The sequence below is a fragment of the Petaurus breviceps genome, unplaced genomic scaffold, assembly GCF_028583685.1.
Source record: "Petaurus breviceps papuanus isolate PSGF00001 unplaced genomic scaffold, PetGlider_PUasm1.0 90721, whole genome shotgun sequence".
NCBI classification, from domain to species: domain Eukaryota; kingdom Metazoa; phylum Chordata; class Mammalia; order Diprotodontia; family Petauridae; genus Petaurus; species Petaurus breviceps.
In genome coordinates, this window is record NW_027187322.1 from 446,537 (window position 1) to 462,010 (window position 15,474).

The 15,474-nt window shown below is 50.7% G+C and overlaps 1 protein-coding gene across 1 annotated transcript; it reads left to right on the top strand.

Annotated features, from left to right (window-relative positions):
* Positions 1-3,443: 3,443 nt before the first annotated feature.
* SLC3A2 (solute carrier family 3 member 2) lies at positions 3,444-10,016 on the top strand. The gene is made up of 9 exons (XM_069066178.1): positions 3,444-4,072; positions 4,534-4,707; positions 5,009-5,103; positions 7,615-7,683; positions 7,800-7,858; positions 8,067-8,247; positions 8,948-9,091; positions 9,283-9,363; positions 9,499-10,016. The coding sequence occupies exons 1-9, from the start codon at positions 3,619-3,621 to the stop codon at positions 9,865-9,867; spliced, it is 1,626 nt and encodes a 541-aa protein (XP_068922279.1). The 5' UTR covers positions 3,444-3,618; the 3' UTR covers positions 9,868-10,016.
* The last annotated feature ends 5,458 nt before the right edge of the window (positions 10,017-15,474 follow it).

Genomic DNA, 15,474 nt, shown 5'->3' on the forward strand with positions numbered 1-15,474 from the left:
TTTTGTTTCTTTTGTAACTTCTGCCCTCATGGAACTCAGAGTTTGAATTCTGCATCTCCAATGGGCTGCCTCCTCGGCCTTGGGCTGGAGCTGGTCCTCACCCAATCCCAACTCTTGTTACTTTCTTCTGGGCAATCAGTCGAATCTGTATTTCACTTTGTAACCTTGAAGAGCTACTCTGTAAGCCTGACTTCTCATTAGTCAGAGAAATAACTGCTCATTCCTCTGCTGCCTTCTTCAGAATGAAGTTTTAAATCTGACTCCTCCTTTGAAGAAGGGATCTTAGTACCTTTCCTGTAAACTTAGCAGTTTCTGTTCTGTAACATTGAAGAAAACATCTTAACCCACTAGGCACATATCTGCCCAAAACAATTTCTTCTTCTGTATTATTATGTACTTGAGAGAGAGGTACAAGCGGGCCAAGCCTCCTCATGCCCTCAGTGGGTAACCCACAGGCCTTGAGCTGGGCCAATATCTACCCTAAGCACATGAAAACTTCAGGTGGAATGGGTGCATGAGAGCAGTTTGTTTCAACTACCATGAAGGAGGCTGAAGCAGGTGCCATGAAGTGCTTAGACTTGGTCAGACATCCATCCACTGAGGCCATCCTGGGCCATCATTGTTTTGTCCTGCCACTGGACTTTGATGATTCTGGGAGAGTGAGGTTGATGGCTTTGGCCAACTCTGTCTCTGAGAGGAGTCATTTCAGGGAGGAGTCAAGACATTATCCAGTAATGTCATTGGTCCTCTTTGAAAAAGGACAAACAGCAACAGTTCCTTTAGCTGCACTGCCTTTTTATGGGTCTAGAGGCTCTTCAGAATGTGGGCCCACAGCAGTGATCTTAACTAGATTAGAGGGGTTTCTTGTCCGAGATTTGGTTGCCATCTTGATTCATTGGGGTGGGGGGCTGGCCTTTCACACACTTTCGTAAGAGAAAGAGGTTAGGTTTCAGAGAAGTGGAAAAGGTCTGGAAAGGTAAGCTTTAGAGTCGCTTATTTCTTAATAATTTCAGGGACCCTAAAAAGGAGGTCTTCATGATGCTTCTGCTTCAATTATAGCTAGCTGTAGCCATGTTACATCCCCTTAAGAGAGGGCAGACTCCATAAGGGCAGGGACTGTGACTTCTTGACCTTTTCTCCAATTTTGTCATTAACAAGGCAGAGCACAAAGTCTGCCTTAAAGGCCCAGGTTTGCAGCCTCTATCTTGGATTCACAGACCAGCCCTGGTGCCTTATCAACATCGAGGCTGTGCCTTGGAAGCACTAATCGGCTTCCACTTCAGATCTACTTGGGGCCTCCAGTACTGGTCTGAGGTAGGCACAGAAGTTTGGGGAGGCCTGGCAGTGCCTATTCCTGTGGAGAGGAATGTGGTGCTAGACTGGCCTTCATCCCATGTCATCTCCTCAGATTTGCTGTTCAAGCTCCCTTTCCTGGAGTCCTCCCTTCTCTCAGCTCTTACTGACCTTTGGCTTCTTCTTAGTAAACAGTGGTGCTGGCATTATGCCTCAGAAGGGAGGGAAAGTGTAGGGGAGGTGAAGCTTGGTCAGCTGTTTCCTGAGAGCTGGGCCATCTGGCAGTACAAAGGGTTCTCAAGGTACTTGGCGTCTTCCACCCACAGTCCAGTGCTCAGCCCCAGGTGCCTCCTCATTTCCCTTCACCCTGGGAGAGAGTCCCTGTAAGCCCCTTCCCTTCTCTAGCTTCCTGCCTTTGGAAAGGCTGCTTTTCCAGGCTGAGCCCTGACAAACAGAGGGGTGGGAGCCGGGTAGTTTTCAGACAGACATTTGGCAGACTCACAGTCAAGCCAAAAACCCCAAACAAACAAACAAAACAACCCCTTCTGAAGTTCCCAGGCTCTCAGCCCAGTGGCTTCCATGTGGCCAGATTTATTGTCCCTGATAAAGAAGTATGTGTGTGTGTTTGTGTGTGTGTGTGTGTGTGTGTGTGTGCTGGGGGATGTTTGTTCCCATACCGGTCTGGGAAGCAGATTCATCTTCAAATACTAATTTCATCATGTGCCTTCAGTTTGAAAAGCTCCATTACACTGTCCCAGGCCTTATGCTGGCAGTCAATGTCTGCTCCTCCCCCCCTTTCCGGCCTGTTATCCCACTGGGCACCTCTCCCCCACCAGACTGGCCTCCTTCCTGTCGGCCTGTGCTCTCACTCTTCTGCCTCCAAAATGTCCTTGTCCCTCCTCTTCACATGGTACAGCTGCAGAAGGAAGCCTGACTCTGGAGTCTATAGAATCTGCCACTCATTACCTCAGTGGCATTGTACAGCTGGTCAGCTCTGTTTTCTTCTGGGCAAACTGAAGAGGCCTGGGGTCCTTTTGAGCTGCAGGTCTAGACTTCTTTTCTGTTGATGCCCACCATTGGCAGTGGCTGCCCTGCTTCCAATTTCCCTGCTGCTGCTCAGCTCTCATGGGCCCAGATAATCTCTCCAAGGCCCATCTTTGATTCTGTCCCTCTTTACTGTGCTACAAAATTTTCAGTGAGGTCCCTGTGGCATAGAGGATGAAATACAACATTCTTGACCTGTCAGCCCTCAGGGGCCTGGCTTTCTACTCTTTCCAGTTGCAAAACTCCCCTTCAGAAGTTTGCCTTTGAGAATCCAACTCTGCTCAGGTGGTACCTTCACCAGGAAGCCTGACCTGATTTCTCTGTTTTATTCTGGTCCAGACTGAGCTTCATGAAGAGGGCAGGGATGGTTTCTGGGTTTCTTCCTCAAGGCCTGGCTGGGGCCTCTTGCACAGCAGGCATGGAATAAATGTTTGTTGGGTGAACTGACACAATGAGACAGTGGGTGATCCAGTGGACAGAGAAGTGGCCTCTTCATACCCAGGAAATCTGGGGTCAAGTCCTACCTCTGAGAAGCCAGCTGTGTGACCCTGGGAAAGTGACTTCACTGAGTGCTCTGGGCAGATCTCAGAGGTGATGCCCTCCTCTTCCAGGACTTCCCTATCCTGGTCCCATCTACGGGTCCTATCTATGAATAAATGAATGAGAGAATGGTGTTCTTGCTCAGGGTTCAGGAGCCCCGGAAGGTTCACAAATGCCCTTTCCCAGAATCTTTTGGAGCCTAGCTGCTGACGCCAGTTCTCCCCAGTTGTCCTAGCCAAAGCTAGGCCCAGGGACCACAGGACTCCAGATCATCTAGTCTGCAGTCCCAGCGTTTTCATTCATGCAAATGAATTTGTGCCTGTCACATAGTAGGTGGCTGATTAAGTGATAACCGAGAATGATGAAGACCCCGAGAGGTTAAGGGACTTGTCTGGTCACATAGACTCTACTGCTCTGGCCAGACCCCCGAGCCAGCTAGGGAGGGGGTGGCATGGGGGGAGCTGAGCAGCACCCTGCGGGATAGGCCCGGCCTCCCGCCGCTGCCCGGATCCTGGGGGCGGGGTGGCTCCTCCTCAAAGAGGCTGGGCGAGGCGGGCCGGAGGCGGAGCTCCCACCCGGGGATCCGGGTTCTGCTCCGAGCTCGCCCAGACTCGCGATCGGAGCCGCAGAAGTACTGGGTAAGGGAACGTCCTCCCAGCGCCGGGGCCGGGCCGCTCAATCCGGCTCGCTTCTCCTTTCTTTCCCGCAGGTGAAACCGAAGCCTTCGCGGTCCACGTCGCCATGAGCCAAGACACCGAGGTGGATGTGGCGGAGGTGGACATGAAGGAGGTAGAGCTCAACGAGCTGGAGCCCGAGAAGCAGCCCATGAACGCGGCCGCCCCTCCGGCCGCCGCCTCGGGGGCCGAGAAGAACGGCGTGGTCAAGGTCAAGGTGGCCGACGACGAGGCGGAGTTGGCGGCCGCCGCGTCCGCCGCCAAGTTCACGGGCCTGTCCAAGGAGGAGTTGCTGAAGGTGGCCGGCAGCCCCGGCTGGGTGCGCACCCGCTGGGCCCTGCTGCTGCTCTTCTGGCTGGGCTGGCTGGGCATGCTGGCCGGCGCCGTGGTCATCATCGTGCAGGCGCCGCGCTGCCGCGAGCTGCCCGTCCAACGCTGGTGGCACCAGGGCGCCCTGTACCGCATCGGAGCCCTGAAGGCCTTCCAGGGCCAGCCCAGTAACGCCAACGCTAGCCTGGCTGGTGAGTGGGGGGGTGGGGTGCGGGGGTTTCTAATGGCTTCCCAACCCTACCTCCACGTGGCCCACACCCTCCGGCCGGTCCGGGCTCCCGACCACACCCTCTCGCTGAGATCTCGCCCCTCCCCCTCCAATTCGGTGTAATCTGGGGCTGGGTCAGACCTCCCGAGCCCCCCCACCCCAACTCCCCCCTCCTGCCGCCCCGTATCCCGAGGAAGGCGGCCTGGCTCAGCGCAGAGGCATTGCTGACTCAGCATATCCGCCATTCCCTCGTTTCCCCTCCCCGGCTGCCCACTTCGAGTAGAAGCCCTTGCATCAGCGTATTCTGACTGGCCTTGGGGTTTAGGGGGAGCCCCGCCCCTACTCTTCCCGGAAGTGGGGAGGAGGGGTAGGGGCATTCACGGAGACTGAAAACTAACGAGGATGTATGTAAGCCTATCCAGTCTGAAGCGCCCTCTCCCGTAGGATTGAAGGCACATCTTGATTACCTGAGCACCCTCAAAGTGAAGGCTCTGGTATTGGGGCCCATCCACAAGAACTTGGAAGATGACCTCGCTAGGACGGACCTGCTGCAAATCGACCCCAGCATGGGCTCCCAGGAAGAGTTCACCCAACTCTTGGAAACAGCCAAGAAAAAGAGTGGGTAGTCCTGAAGGAAGGGGAGGGGAGTGGGCCACACTGGCGCTAGGGAGCTCCCAAGGGAGGGAGACTGGGGTGAGAGAGGGAAGAGAGCTGGGGCCCGATCTCAATCCCGGCTCTGCCTTCCCATGTTGGCCTTTCAGAATCTGTTAAGGGGGGCTGCAGGCTAGATGATCTAAGACCTTGGGGATGGGCAATACCTGCATTTGGGCATGTTTGGGGATTAGGGTTAAGGAGGAGCTGGGGAGAAGTGGCCTCTTGATGCTCCTGATTGGCCACCCGCCCCTGTCCATTTCTCCAGACATCCAGATCATTCTAGATCTCACCCCCAACTACCAAAGTCAGAGCAGCTGGTTTCTGAAGAATGAGAGTGAAGAAGTGAATGGCAAGATGAAGGTGAGGGCTCTGGGGTTTGTGGGTGAGTGGTGGGGGAGAGCTGTGCAGCCAGTTGTAGCCTGCCCTTGGGAAGGTCGAATTTCTGAGAGATAAAGAAGGAGGGGAGACTCGGTTGGTTCCTGGCCTCCCACTCCTTTGTGGGCCTTTTCTTGGTACAGATCTTTATCATCTGTTTTATCTGCTGGGTGTTATGGGTTGAAAGTAAGTATTCTTTAGAAAGACAATACTTTGCATTGCTTGAGGGGTCTTTCCTCACCAGGCATTGGTTTCATCTCAACCAGATCTCCAAATTAGGACTGAATAGAAAAATGGATTTAACAAAAGGGGCCAAATGGAAGGGATTTGGATTTGCCCACAGTAGTGGGAAAGGGGAAAAGAATGTCCAAGGAACTGAGAAGGGCAGGGGAAACCTTTCAGAGGAGAGATGAATTGGCAGACTAATAAAACTGCTTTATGGTTGCCACTGATTCTTCCTAAAATCCACACAGGCCCGGGCCTGTCTAAGCAGTCGCCCAAATTGTTTTGGGCTGGAGTCACTGCTTTTGGCTCCCTCCCTAAATGTGCAGAAGTACATTGGGGGCCTGGGGGAGAACTTGACCAAGGCTTTTCAGCTCTTGAAGAAGGCTGGGTCTCCTACTTCTACAGATATATAAAGGTGACTAGAGTCTCTTTACAAGAGGGCCCAACAGGGAATTTGATCTAATTGTTAAAAATCACTAAACAGAAGACCCAAGTTTTGCTCCTTAGTGAGAAAAATGTGCCTCTCCCTTGTCATTAAAAAAGTGGGGAGCCCAGGAGTGTGAAATACATATTGAAAGTTTACTTCTGTGACTTCTGAATTTATCCCTTTCTCCCTCCCTTCCCCCCTTCACTATCCCTTGTGAGAAAGCTTTGTAAAATCTGCCAGCCAAACAGGCAAGACTGTCCCCTGGGGCCTTAGAGAATAGTACATATGCTAGTCAGACCTCATTGATAGTCCTTGGTTTTGCCACTTTTCTTTCTTAATCTTACAATGAGGCAGTATGACATAGGAGAAAGAGAGTGAAGTCTGGGAACCAGGAAGGCCTGGGTTTGAATTTTGCTTCTGTCATTGGCTGTGTGAGACTCAGCAAATCCCTTATCTCTGCTGCTCTAGACCAACGGGGTCAAACTCAGGTGGAAAGTGGGCATTGATGAGGTATGGGCTCAGGGTGCCCCCTCAGAGCTCTCCCTGAGTCCTTGAGGTACAGGCTCTGGGAACCTCCCTTGGACTAGACTTCCCACCCTTGAACTGGCCTAGCCCACCATTGTCTGTAACCTTCTGCTATCTCCCACCCTTAATCACTCATTGACCTCATTAACTCCTCCTGAAGACCCTCCCCAAACTCCTCTAGACCACTCCTAGATTCCTCCCACAACCTTCTGTATATAAGACCCCATCTCACATCATGTGGGGTGAGGGCCATAGAAGGCCATAGAATAAATAGTGAGTGCCATAGAATGGCCTAGCAGAGACTTACTCTGTGTCTAATGCAAGCGAACTTTTAATGAATTTTACTTTTCTTTGAGAAGACTCGAGTCCAGTTCATTCGGTAGGACCCAGCATGTTGGTATTTTGGGGTCTCCAGAGCAACCCTAGCCCTCTTAGTGGGTACACCTCTTCATTTTTATGGAGACCCCAAGACAGTCCTCTCAGCCAAAGAAAAGTGAAATTTATTGAAAGTTCGCTTGCATTAGACACAGGAGTAAGTCTGCTAGATCATTCTATGATGCTCTCACTATTCTATGGCATTCTATTTGGCTCTGACAAACATGAAGACAGGATGGGGTCTTACATACAGAAGGTTGTAGGAGGAATCTAGGGGAGTTTGGGAAGGGTCTTCAGGAGGAGTTAATGAGGTCAATGAGTGATTAAGGGTGGGAGGCAGCTGAAGGTTACAGACAATGGTGAGCTAGGCTAGTTCAAGGGTGGGAAGTCTAGCAACAGACCAGCCTCATGAAATGGGATGATTCAATCAAGAGTCCAAGGGAGGTTGTCAGAGCCCATACCTCATCAGGCATGTATGACTTGGAAAACCATATATCAGCATTATCTGTGTTGAATTGTAATTATATTCCTTAAACATTTCCCCATTACATTTTAATCCCGTTCTGATTGAGGGCCTGAGTTTTCATGCCTCAGCTATAGACAAGTTTCTAAGAATAGGAAGGACTGGCCTGTGTTAGCAGAGGGAGTTTTCTCACCCAGAAGTGTCCAACTTGAGGCCCTGCCCCTACGCCCTGGGTAGGGATAATAGGAAATGAAGGGGATAGAAAAAACAAGACATTCATACAAATTAGTTAAAATAGAAATCAGCTTGAAGGGAGGTTTGTAGTTGGTGAGAACAGTATGGAAAGGACAAAGTTCAGGGAAGACCATCTTGCCTTTTTCTGGTCCTAAAAGCCTATAGACAGCTCTGCTCTGCCCTGCTGGCCCTTTACGCTTGCTGCCCTCCTGTGACATTGTTACTCTTTTCTTCCCCTGCCGCACAGGAAGCCCTGAGCTTTTGGCTGAAGGCTGGTGTGAGTGGCATCCAGGTCCATGATATCCAGAAACTTACCGTAAGTCCCCCTCTTCTCTTCCCTGGGGACAAAGGGGCCTCTTCAGTGCTAGTAGAGATGCCCTTGATGGCCCGCCTGACTTGGCCTTCTCCCTTCTCCCTGCTCGCCCTCCCTAGGATGCTGCTTCATTCCTGTCTCAATGGAATAACCTCACTCACAGCATCAGTGATGACAGGTGAGTACCAGAAACACTGGGGAGAAAGCTTGAGCTTAGTGTTGGTCACTCATCTGGGTAGGGAAGCCTCAGGTCACCCCCAGGGGTCTTTATCTTTATCAGGAGGTGGCTGGTCCTTTTCCCCTCCAATTAATGTTCTTGATTTAGTTAACTTGGTTTGATCTTAATTTGTTTTCCGTCTCTGTCCTCTTTCCACCCCCACCCAAAGGGTCCTGATTGCAGGAACTGGAGCCTCAGACCTTTCCGAGATCCTGAGCCTGCTAAATGATACTGACCTGCTGAGCAGCTCATATCTGGAGGACTTTGAGAGAAGGAGCTCAGGGAAAGAGCTGAAAGAATCGGTTGATAATTACCTGAGTGCCACAGGTGGCAGATGGTGCAGCTGGACAGTGAGTGGAAGCCTTCAGGACCCTTGGGTCGAGGCTGGGGGCTAGGGAGGAAAGGGAGGAGCCCCTCAGCCTGCTCCAGGCTAGTCACCACTGGGCCTCAGTTTCCTCCTTTGTAAAAGAAGCCTCCAGGATCCTTTCTTCCCATAAAGAAGAAAGTCGGATACGGCTGGCCCCAGAGCTTGGAGCCAGAATATAGAGGGAGATCTTGGGAAGTCAGAGCGTAAGCCTTTACTTACATGATAAGGAGACTCAATACTGTTAAGTCCCTGGCAGCAGCATTTGAACCCCCTGGTCTTGGGTCCAGGTTCTGCCACATTGGTTCCCTTTGAATATGGGGTTGGCGTGGCTTGAAAGGGAGATGGAAAGAGGTAGCTACAGGAAGAAGGGAAAGGTAGGGAGGGAAGAAATAAACTTCCCAGCATTGTGCTGAGCATTTTACAGTTACTATCCCGTTTGGTCCTAATAGCAACCCTGGGAGGGAGGTGCAGTTCTTATTCCCAATTTGCAGATGGAGAAACTGAGGCAAGCATAGCTTTAATGACTTCCCCAGGGTCATACTGCTAGTGAAAGTGACTGAGATCAGATTTGAACTCTGGGGCCTGTGGTGCTTCCCTCCCCCCACAGCTGGATAGGGTGGTATATGAGAGAAGGGGGGAAGGGTGGTCACAGCTGACCCGGGCAATCTCTTCTGTTGTCACAGTATTCGCAGGCTGGCCACTTGGCTTCCTATGTGCCTGCCCATCTTCTCCGACTCTATCACCTGTTGCTGTTCACACTTCCTGGGACACCCATCTTTAGTTATGGGGATGAAATTGGCTTGCAGGCAGCTACCCTCCCTGGACAGGTAAGGACCTCAGAGGTCTGGGGCAGGGAGTCTGGGAGGAGAGGCCTCCACTCCCCCAAATGGATGTGTGATGGAGGACTGATGCTTCAGCCACTTTAGGAAAAGGGCTTACCCTAAGCCCAGGGCCAGAGGAGGGGGCCGGAGCTCACTTTTCTCTGGCCCTCCAAATTTTATCCCTCTCCCACTTTCAGCCTGCTGAAGCCCCCATCATGCTTTGGGATGAAAAAACACTTGGGCCTTCTGAGTCTGTGAACCTCAACATGACTGTCCAGGTAACTTTGGGTCTGTGCTGGGGGGGGAGGGGCCGGGAGGAGGGTGGGTGTGGGCAGAGCCAAATTGTCTGTGAGTCTGAGAGAGTGTGTGTCAGATACACACAGACACACACGACTCCCATCTTGTCCTGCCAGGGCCAGAACAATGACCCCACCTCCCTCCTCGCTCTGTTCCGGAAGCTGAGTGACAGCCGAGGGAAGGAGCGGTCCTTGCTGCATGGGGACTTTGTGGTCCTGCCCACCCAAGATGACCTTTTTGCCTATGTTCGATACTGGGACCAAAACGAGCGATTTGTTACTGTCCTCAACCTGGGCCCCACGAGCCAGGAGGTTGAGCTGAAGATGCCGCCTGGGGCCAGCAGCCAGAAGCTGGAGCTTCCCCAGAAAGCAGCCCTGGTGCTCAGCACGCATGGGGCTCACCAAGAAGGCAGCATGCTGCCCCTGCACAAGCTGCCCCTGGCCCCAGGGGAGGGGCTGTTGCTCAAATTCCCCTACGTGGCCTAGGCCCCCCCCCCTTTTTTTTTGGGTCTTTGTTGTGTTTGTGTGTGTGTTGGCAGGGCTCGGGGTGTTGGGTTTTTTTTTTTTACTGTTGAAGATGCCATGGGATGAAGTTTTGAGCCTGTAGCTGTGTATTAAAATGATAGTGCTGAGCATTTCCAAGGGAAAGTTTGTTTTCTTCTAGGGGTCCTGAGCCACCCACCCCACTCCTCAAAAAGGTGTGAACATTTGTTCTCTTGAGCCCCTTTGGGGTCAGTGCCCAGAGCACTAGTTGAAGCCCAACTTGGGAGTTCTCTTTATGGCAGCTTCCTGGCATCTGAAGACCTCAAGTGGCTTCCCTATGGAAGCTGGCAAAGTGCCACCAAGCTTTTCCCGAGCTGTCTCATGCCCCTGACTGGTTGGCAGGGGAAGGGTGTGTGTGTAGCCAAGGAGTCAGCCCTGGTCTTCCACCCAGGCCTGGAATTCATTGCTTTGGGCAGAAGCAAGGCACACAATGAGCACCCTGAGCATCTTGGAGTGAATCAGCCTGGGGGAGAACTTGGGGCCTTTGAGATGCCTCTAGACCTAGTGTCTAGTTCTCCTTTGACACTGAAGGTCTCCAGGGCCTGTACCCTTCACCTATCCCTGAGTCAGGATTGCATTCAAACCCAACTCCTTACACGGCCCCAGGTTCCCCTTCCTCTGTATAGTGAAGGGGATGTTGGATTAGCTCCTTCTGACCTTAGGGCTGTCTGGCCCTACCTTATACCTTAACTTGCCTTACTTCAGCCCTCCCTTTTATAGGGTTTCCATTTTTTACTTAGACTTAGTACCAAATGAGCTTGGATACATTCCTTCACCTCTACAGGCCTCAGTTTCCTCACTCATAATGTAGAATTTGAAGTAGTTGGCCTATGAGGGCTCCTAACAAGTCACAGCTGGCCTTCAAGTCTCCCATCTTCAAGTCCAGAACTCTGTCCCCATGCCACACTAGACCTAATTAATCTTCCATGGGCCTTTCCTAGCCCCATTGCTGGCTCAATTCTCACTTTCCATGTTGTCCCATCCCCTGCCTTGGTGAGCTTTCCCAGCCTCTGCCTAGGGACCTGTAATGGGGGTGCCATCTTGCTTGTCCAGTCATAGATAAGCCTCCCTTCCTTCTGATGGGATTTCCCAGGATCTTAGAATCAGAACAGAATTTGTGTAAGAAGACCTGGCTGGCCTGTAAGTTCTTTTAATGGAGTGGGAGGGAAGCATGTATTGGGAATCAGAGGTCCAGGATTCAAATATTGTCTCTAACACCACTGGGATGTCTTGAGGCAAGTCAGTTCTGCTCAGAGACCTGAGTTTCTTCATCTGTAAAATGGGGGCTGGTCTCAGTGGCCTTTTAAGGCCTTTTTCCAGCTCTAAATCTGGGCTCTTAAGAATCCATTAGTTGGGAGGCAGAGTGTATACTTGGCCCTGGGTGTGAGTATCAGCTCAGACTCACCATTTGATTTAAATGATCTCTGCAAGTCTCTGGAGCTGCCCTGCCAGCCTGGGAAGAGAAGGAGGATATTTATATTCCAGCAGGACTAAAGTCTGGAGTCTGGGTGCTGAACCCTGTGGACCCCTCCCATATCTCCCCAGGGAAGGATAACTGCACCTCCCCTCACTTGGGCCCAGTTCTCATGTGGCCTTCTATTGCCTGCCTTCCCATTTGTGCATTCAGCACACATTAGGCACTTCCTACGTGCTGGGCTCCAGGGAGCAGAAAGGTGAATCATCTCAGTGAGTCATTTCAGGGAAGTCTAGGACACTAGCCATCAGAGGGGATCAGGACTCTCCAGCTGAGTTTGGAGGAAAGGCATTCTAGGCTTGAGGTAGAATCTGGAATGCTTTGTAGGAGCACTGGCCAGTAGGTCAAAGGGCCTGGAATGTAGGGTATGTGAAGGAAGGAATGTGTGTGTAAACAGACCCTCCCTGACCTGCTATTAGTCCCAAATGGGCCCAAGGTCTTCCCTTTGAAATTTCTCCTGGTTCCAGGATCTCAACCTTTCTCCTGCTCCGTCTTGTGTCCCTTGACACAGGATTACAGGATTTTATAAGGCTGGAAGCCTCTTCTTTTCATAGCAAGATGGGCCCAAAGAGGAGGGGGGGACCCTTAGGAAGTCAACCTTGCTTCTAGTCCTTCCAATCACATCTGTACTTCCCCCCAAGTGACGAGACGAAGGCCTTCTTATGACCATTCTCTCCATTGCTCATTGAATACAAAAAAAGCAATAATGATAATAGCAAACGTTTGTATAGGGCCTATTGCTTGCTAGGCCCTGTGATAAGCATATTACAAACATTCTCTGGCTTCATCCTTGCAATAGCACCGTTGTTGGAGGTGGGTGCCATTTTTACAGTGATTAAGCCATTTGCCCAGAGCCACATAGCTAGTCAGTGTCTGAGGCCAGATTTGAACTCAGTGGATAGAATGCTGGGCCTGGAGTCAGGAAGATTCCTCTTCATGAGTTCAAATCTGGCCTTAACTGAGTGTTACTTAACCCAAATCACTTCACCCTGTTTGTCTCACTTTTCTCTGTCAAATGAACTGGGGAAGGAAATGACAAACCCCTCCAGTATCTCTAAAATGCCTGGGTCCATTACAAACCGACTGCAAGCTTCCTGTCTTGTTTTATCCCAAAATATTCCACCACCCAAACAAACCGCACTGACTCTCCATCCATCCCTCATCCTTGAGGAAGTCTGACCAAGAGGCAGTGGATTTAATGTATTGTCCTGGGAGCTGGATTCAAATTCCAACTTTAGTTTTGAGCTCAGTGCCTGGGAAATAGTAGGGGCTTAATGACTGACCAGCCCGAGCCTCAGGTGTTTGATCTGTCTGTAAACCCAGCTTCGACAGCCTCTGGAGGAGTTTCCCTGGGCTCCCAGAGAATCCTGACCAAATTTTGGGGTATCACAAGCAGGGAAGGGGAGATATGGGGAGATGAGCTATGAGAGAGGTCATAGGGCACAGCATGGTGCCAGCCTGAGTGACCATGAGCTAAGTAAGACCAGCCTGAACCAGTTCCAGGCTGTGACTTTCTATCTCTCTCCCCAGAGCACAGCACTGGGAAAATCCCTACCCTGAGCTTCAGTGCTAATCTTTTTCTTTTACAACCCTCCTTAACCTGGGGAGGGGGACAGGACGAAAAAATGGCTCCGCTGTAATCTCCAAAACAGCCTAATCCAGAGTTTATTTCAAGGGTTCTTCAGTTCTACCAGCCTTCTCAGAATAATAGTTTTTTAATCCATAAAATCAAATAGAAAGAACAGAGGAAATCAATTACATTGAAATACAATTATCAAAATATTTTTTCAAAAACAAATGTACAGACCCCAGGTTGCTCGTGTCTGTGTCGATTTGAAGGTTTCTTTGTGTTTAGGTGAGGTGTTATTGTTAGTTTCCATTACTAGTGATTTTATCTAAGCCTTTAAGGGGGTGGTTTGAGATTGAGAGAGGAGAAAGCTAGCCCATAAAAGAGATTTCCTCCCTGTCACTTGCTGGGTCGGGGGGCTCCAGCTGATTGACGAGAGAGGTGTTTTTCATTTGAAGTTGTTTCTAAGACTCCAGCTCATCTTCTCTCCATGGCCTTTGCAGTGGGACCCAAGAAAGGGACATGCCAGGAGCCCCAAGTGGGGTCTGTTTGTACAGGTGATTATAGCTTCTCACAATGGACCAGTTAACTCACCGTGAATTTAAATAAAACACTAGGGCTGATTGTCTCCAGTTCAGAATCTTGGACCCTACATTTCCTCCTTTCTTTCAAAGGCTATTTGAAAGGGTTTCCTCCTTCCTCAGACCTTCCAAGAGCATTCTATCTGGTTACCTTTGCCCGGATCACATTCTGTGTCTTATTTTGTTGTGTGCTGCTGCTGGAGGAGGGAATGTGCTGGTAGATCAGAAGATTAGACAGAGGGGGAATGAATGATTCTTCTGGCAGTCTGCAAAGGCCATGGGAGATGTGAGCAGATGGGCTCAAGGGGACAAGACTTGGTCTTGGGAAAGAGGACTGGAAGATGGGGGATGATGCCAAAGGCTGGAGGAAAGGGAATTCTAACATGGCCTCTGTTTTCTCAGTGCAGTAGGAGGGGAGGGCCTCCTCTGTCAGGACAATTTGTGAACAGTGATAACACAAAGGGACTGGAGATTCTGGAGAACAATGTGGTGATGCTAACCACAGGGTCAAGACTGTGGGGGGAGGAGAGACTGGAGTGAGAAAGGGCATGGCTAGAATAATGGAGGTGAGAGATGGAATGTGGGTGGAAGATCAGCAGCTTGTTTGTAAACTGGTTTAGTGACTTCTCTTGGTGGTTACGGGGCCTGTTCATGGTCATGGTATGTATCCAAGGCAAGACTTGATGAACACAGTGCTTCTCTGCTCCAGGATGCTGCTCTGCTGAGTGGCCTTTCTCTATTTACCAGCCAGACCACTAGGGATGAATGTTGAGTTAGGCCATGCTCCATCTTGGATTGCCCCTGCATTTGGGCCCAGAGATCCCATTTGGGAGATCCTTGAATGTTTGAGGGTCCCGAGGTGCTCCCTGGCCCAAGGACCCATCTTTTTAATTCCAGGGATGCATGCTGTGAATCTGTGACACCTCTGTATCAGGTGATTCAAAGGGTAACAGAGAGAGGTGTATGACTGGGTGTGAGGAGGCTGCAGAAGACCTCTAAGGAGGAAAGTCCTATCAGGGATATCATTAGGGAAACATGATCAGACATGGAGGCTGTGCTTGGGTAATCACTCATCAGACATTTATTAAGCTCCTACTATGTGCCAGGTATTGTGCAAGGTATGGGGGGGATGCAAAGAAACATGAAGCAGGCCCTGGACTCAATAAGCTTACATTTTCCAGAGGATGCAACATTTAAACATATGAGCACACAGTGTCCCAAAAGTCTTAGTGCAATTTAAAGCTTTAATCAAGACAGAGAGAGAAAGACAGAGACAGAGAGAAAGAGGAGAGAGAGAGACAGAGACAGACAGAGAAACAGAGAGACAGAGACAGAGAGAGACAGAGACAGAGAGAAACAGAGAGAGAGAAACAGAGAGACAGAGACAGAGAGACAGGGAGAGGAGAGACAGAGACAGGCACAGAGAGAGAGAGACAGACAGAGAGACAGAGACAGAGAGACAGGGAGAGGAGAGAAAGAGACAGAGAGAGGAGAGAAAGAGACAGAGAGACAGGGAGAGGAGAGAAAGAGACAGAGAGAGAGGAGAGACAGAGACAGGGAGAGGAGAGAAAGAGACAGAGAGAGGAGAGACAGAGACAGAGAGACAGGGAGAGGAGAGAAAGAGACAGAGAGAGGAGAGACAGAGACAGAGAGACAGAGACAGAGGCACAGAGAGAGAGACAGGGAGAGGAGAGAAAGAGACAGAGAGAGGGGAGACAGAGACAGAGAGACAGGGAGAGGAGAGAAAGAGACAGAGAGAGAGGAGAGACAGAGACAGAGAGACAGGGAGAGGAGAGAAAGAGACAGGGAGAGGAGAGAAAGAGACAGAGAGAGGAGAGAAAGAGACAGAGAGACAGGGAGAGGAGAGAAAGAGACAGAGAGAGAGGAGAGACAGAGACAGGGAGAGGAGAGAAAGAGACAGAGAGAGG

Bases quoted from the DNA above. Each gene is read 5' to 3' on its own strand.
- SLC3A2 (XM_069066178.1), top strand. From the start codon at position 3,619: ATGAGCCAAGACACCGAGGTGGATGTGGCGGAGGTGGACATGAAGGAG. The intron at 4,708-5,008 runs GTGGGTAGTCCT...CCATTTCTCCAG, and splicing joins GGAAACAGCCAAGAAAAAGA to ACATCCAGATCATTCTAGAT. The intron at 9,092-9,282 runs GTAAGGACCTCA...TCCCACTTTCAG, and splicing joins CAGCTACCCTCCCTGGACAG to CCTGCTGAAGCCCCCATCAT.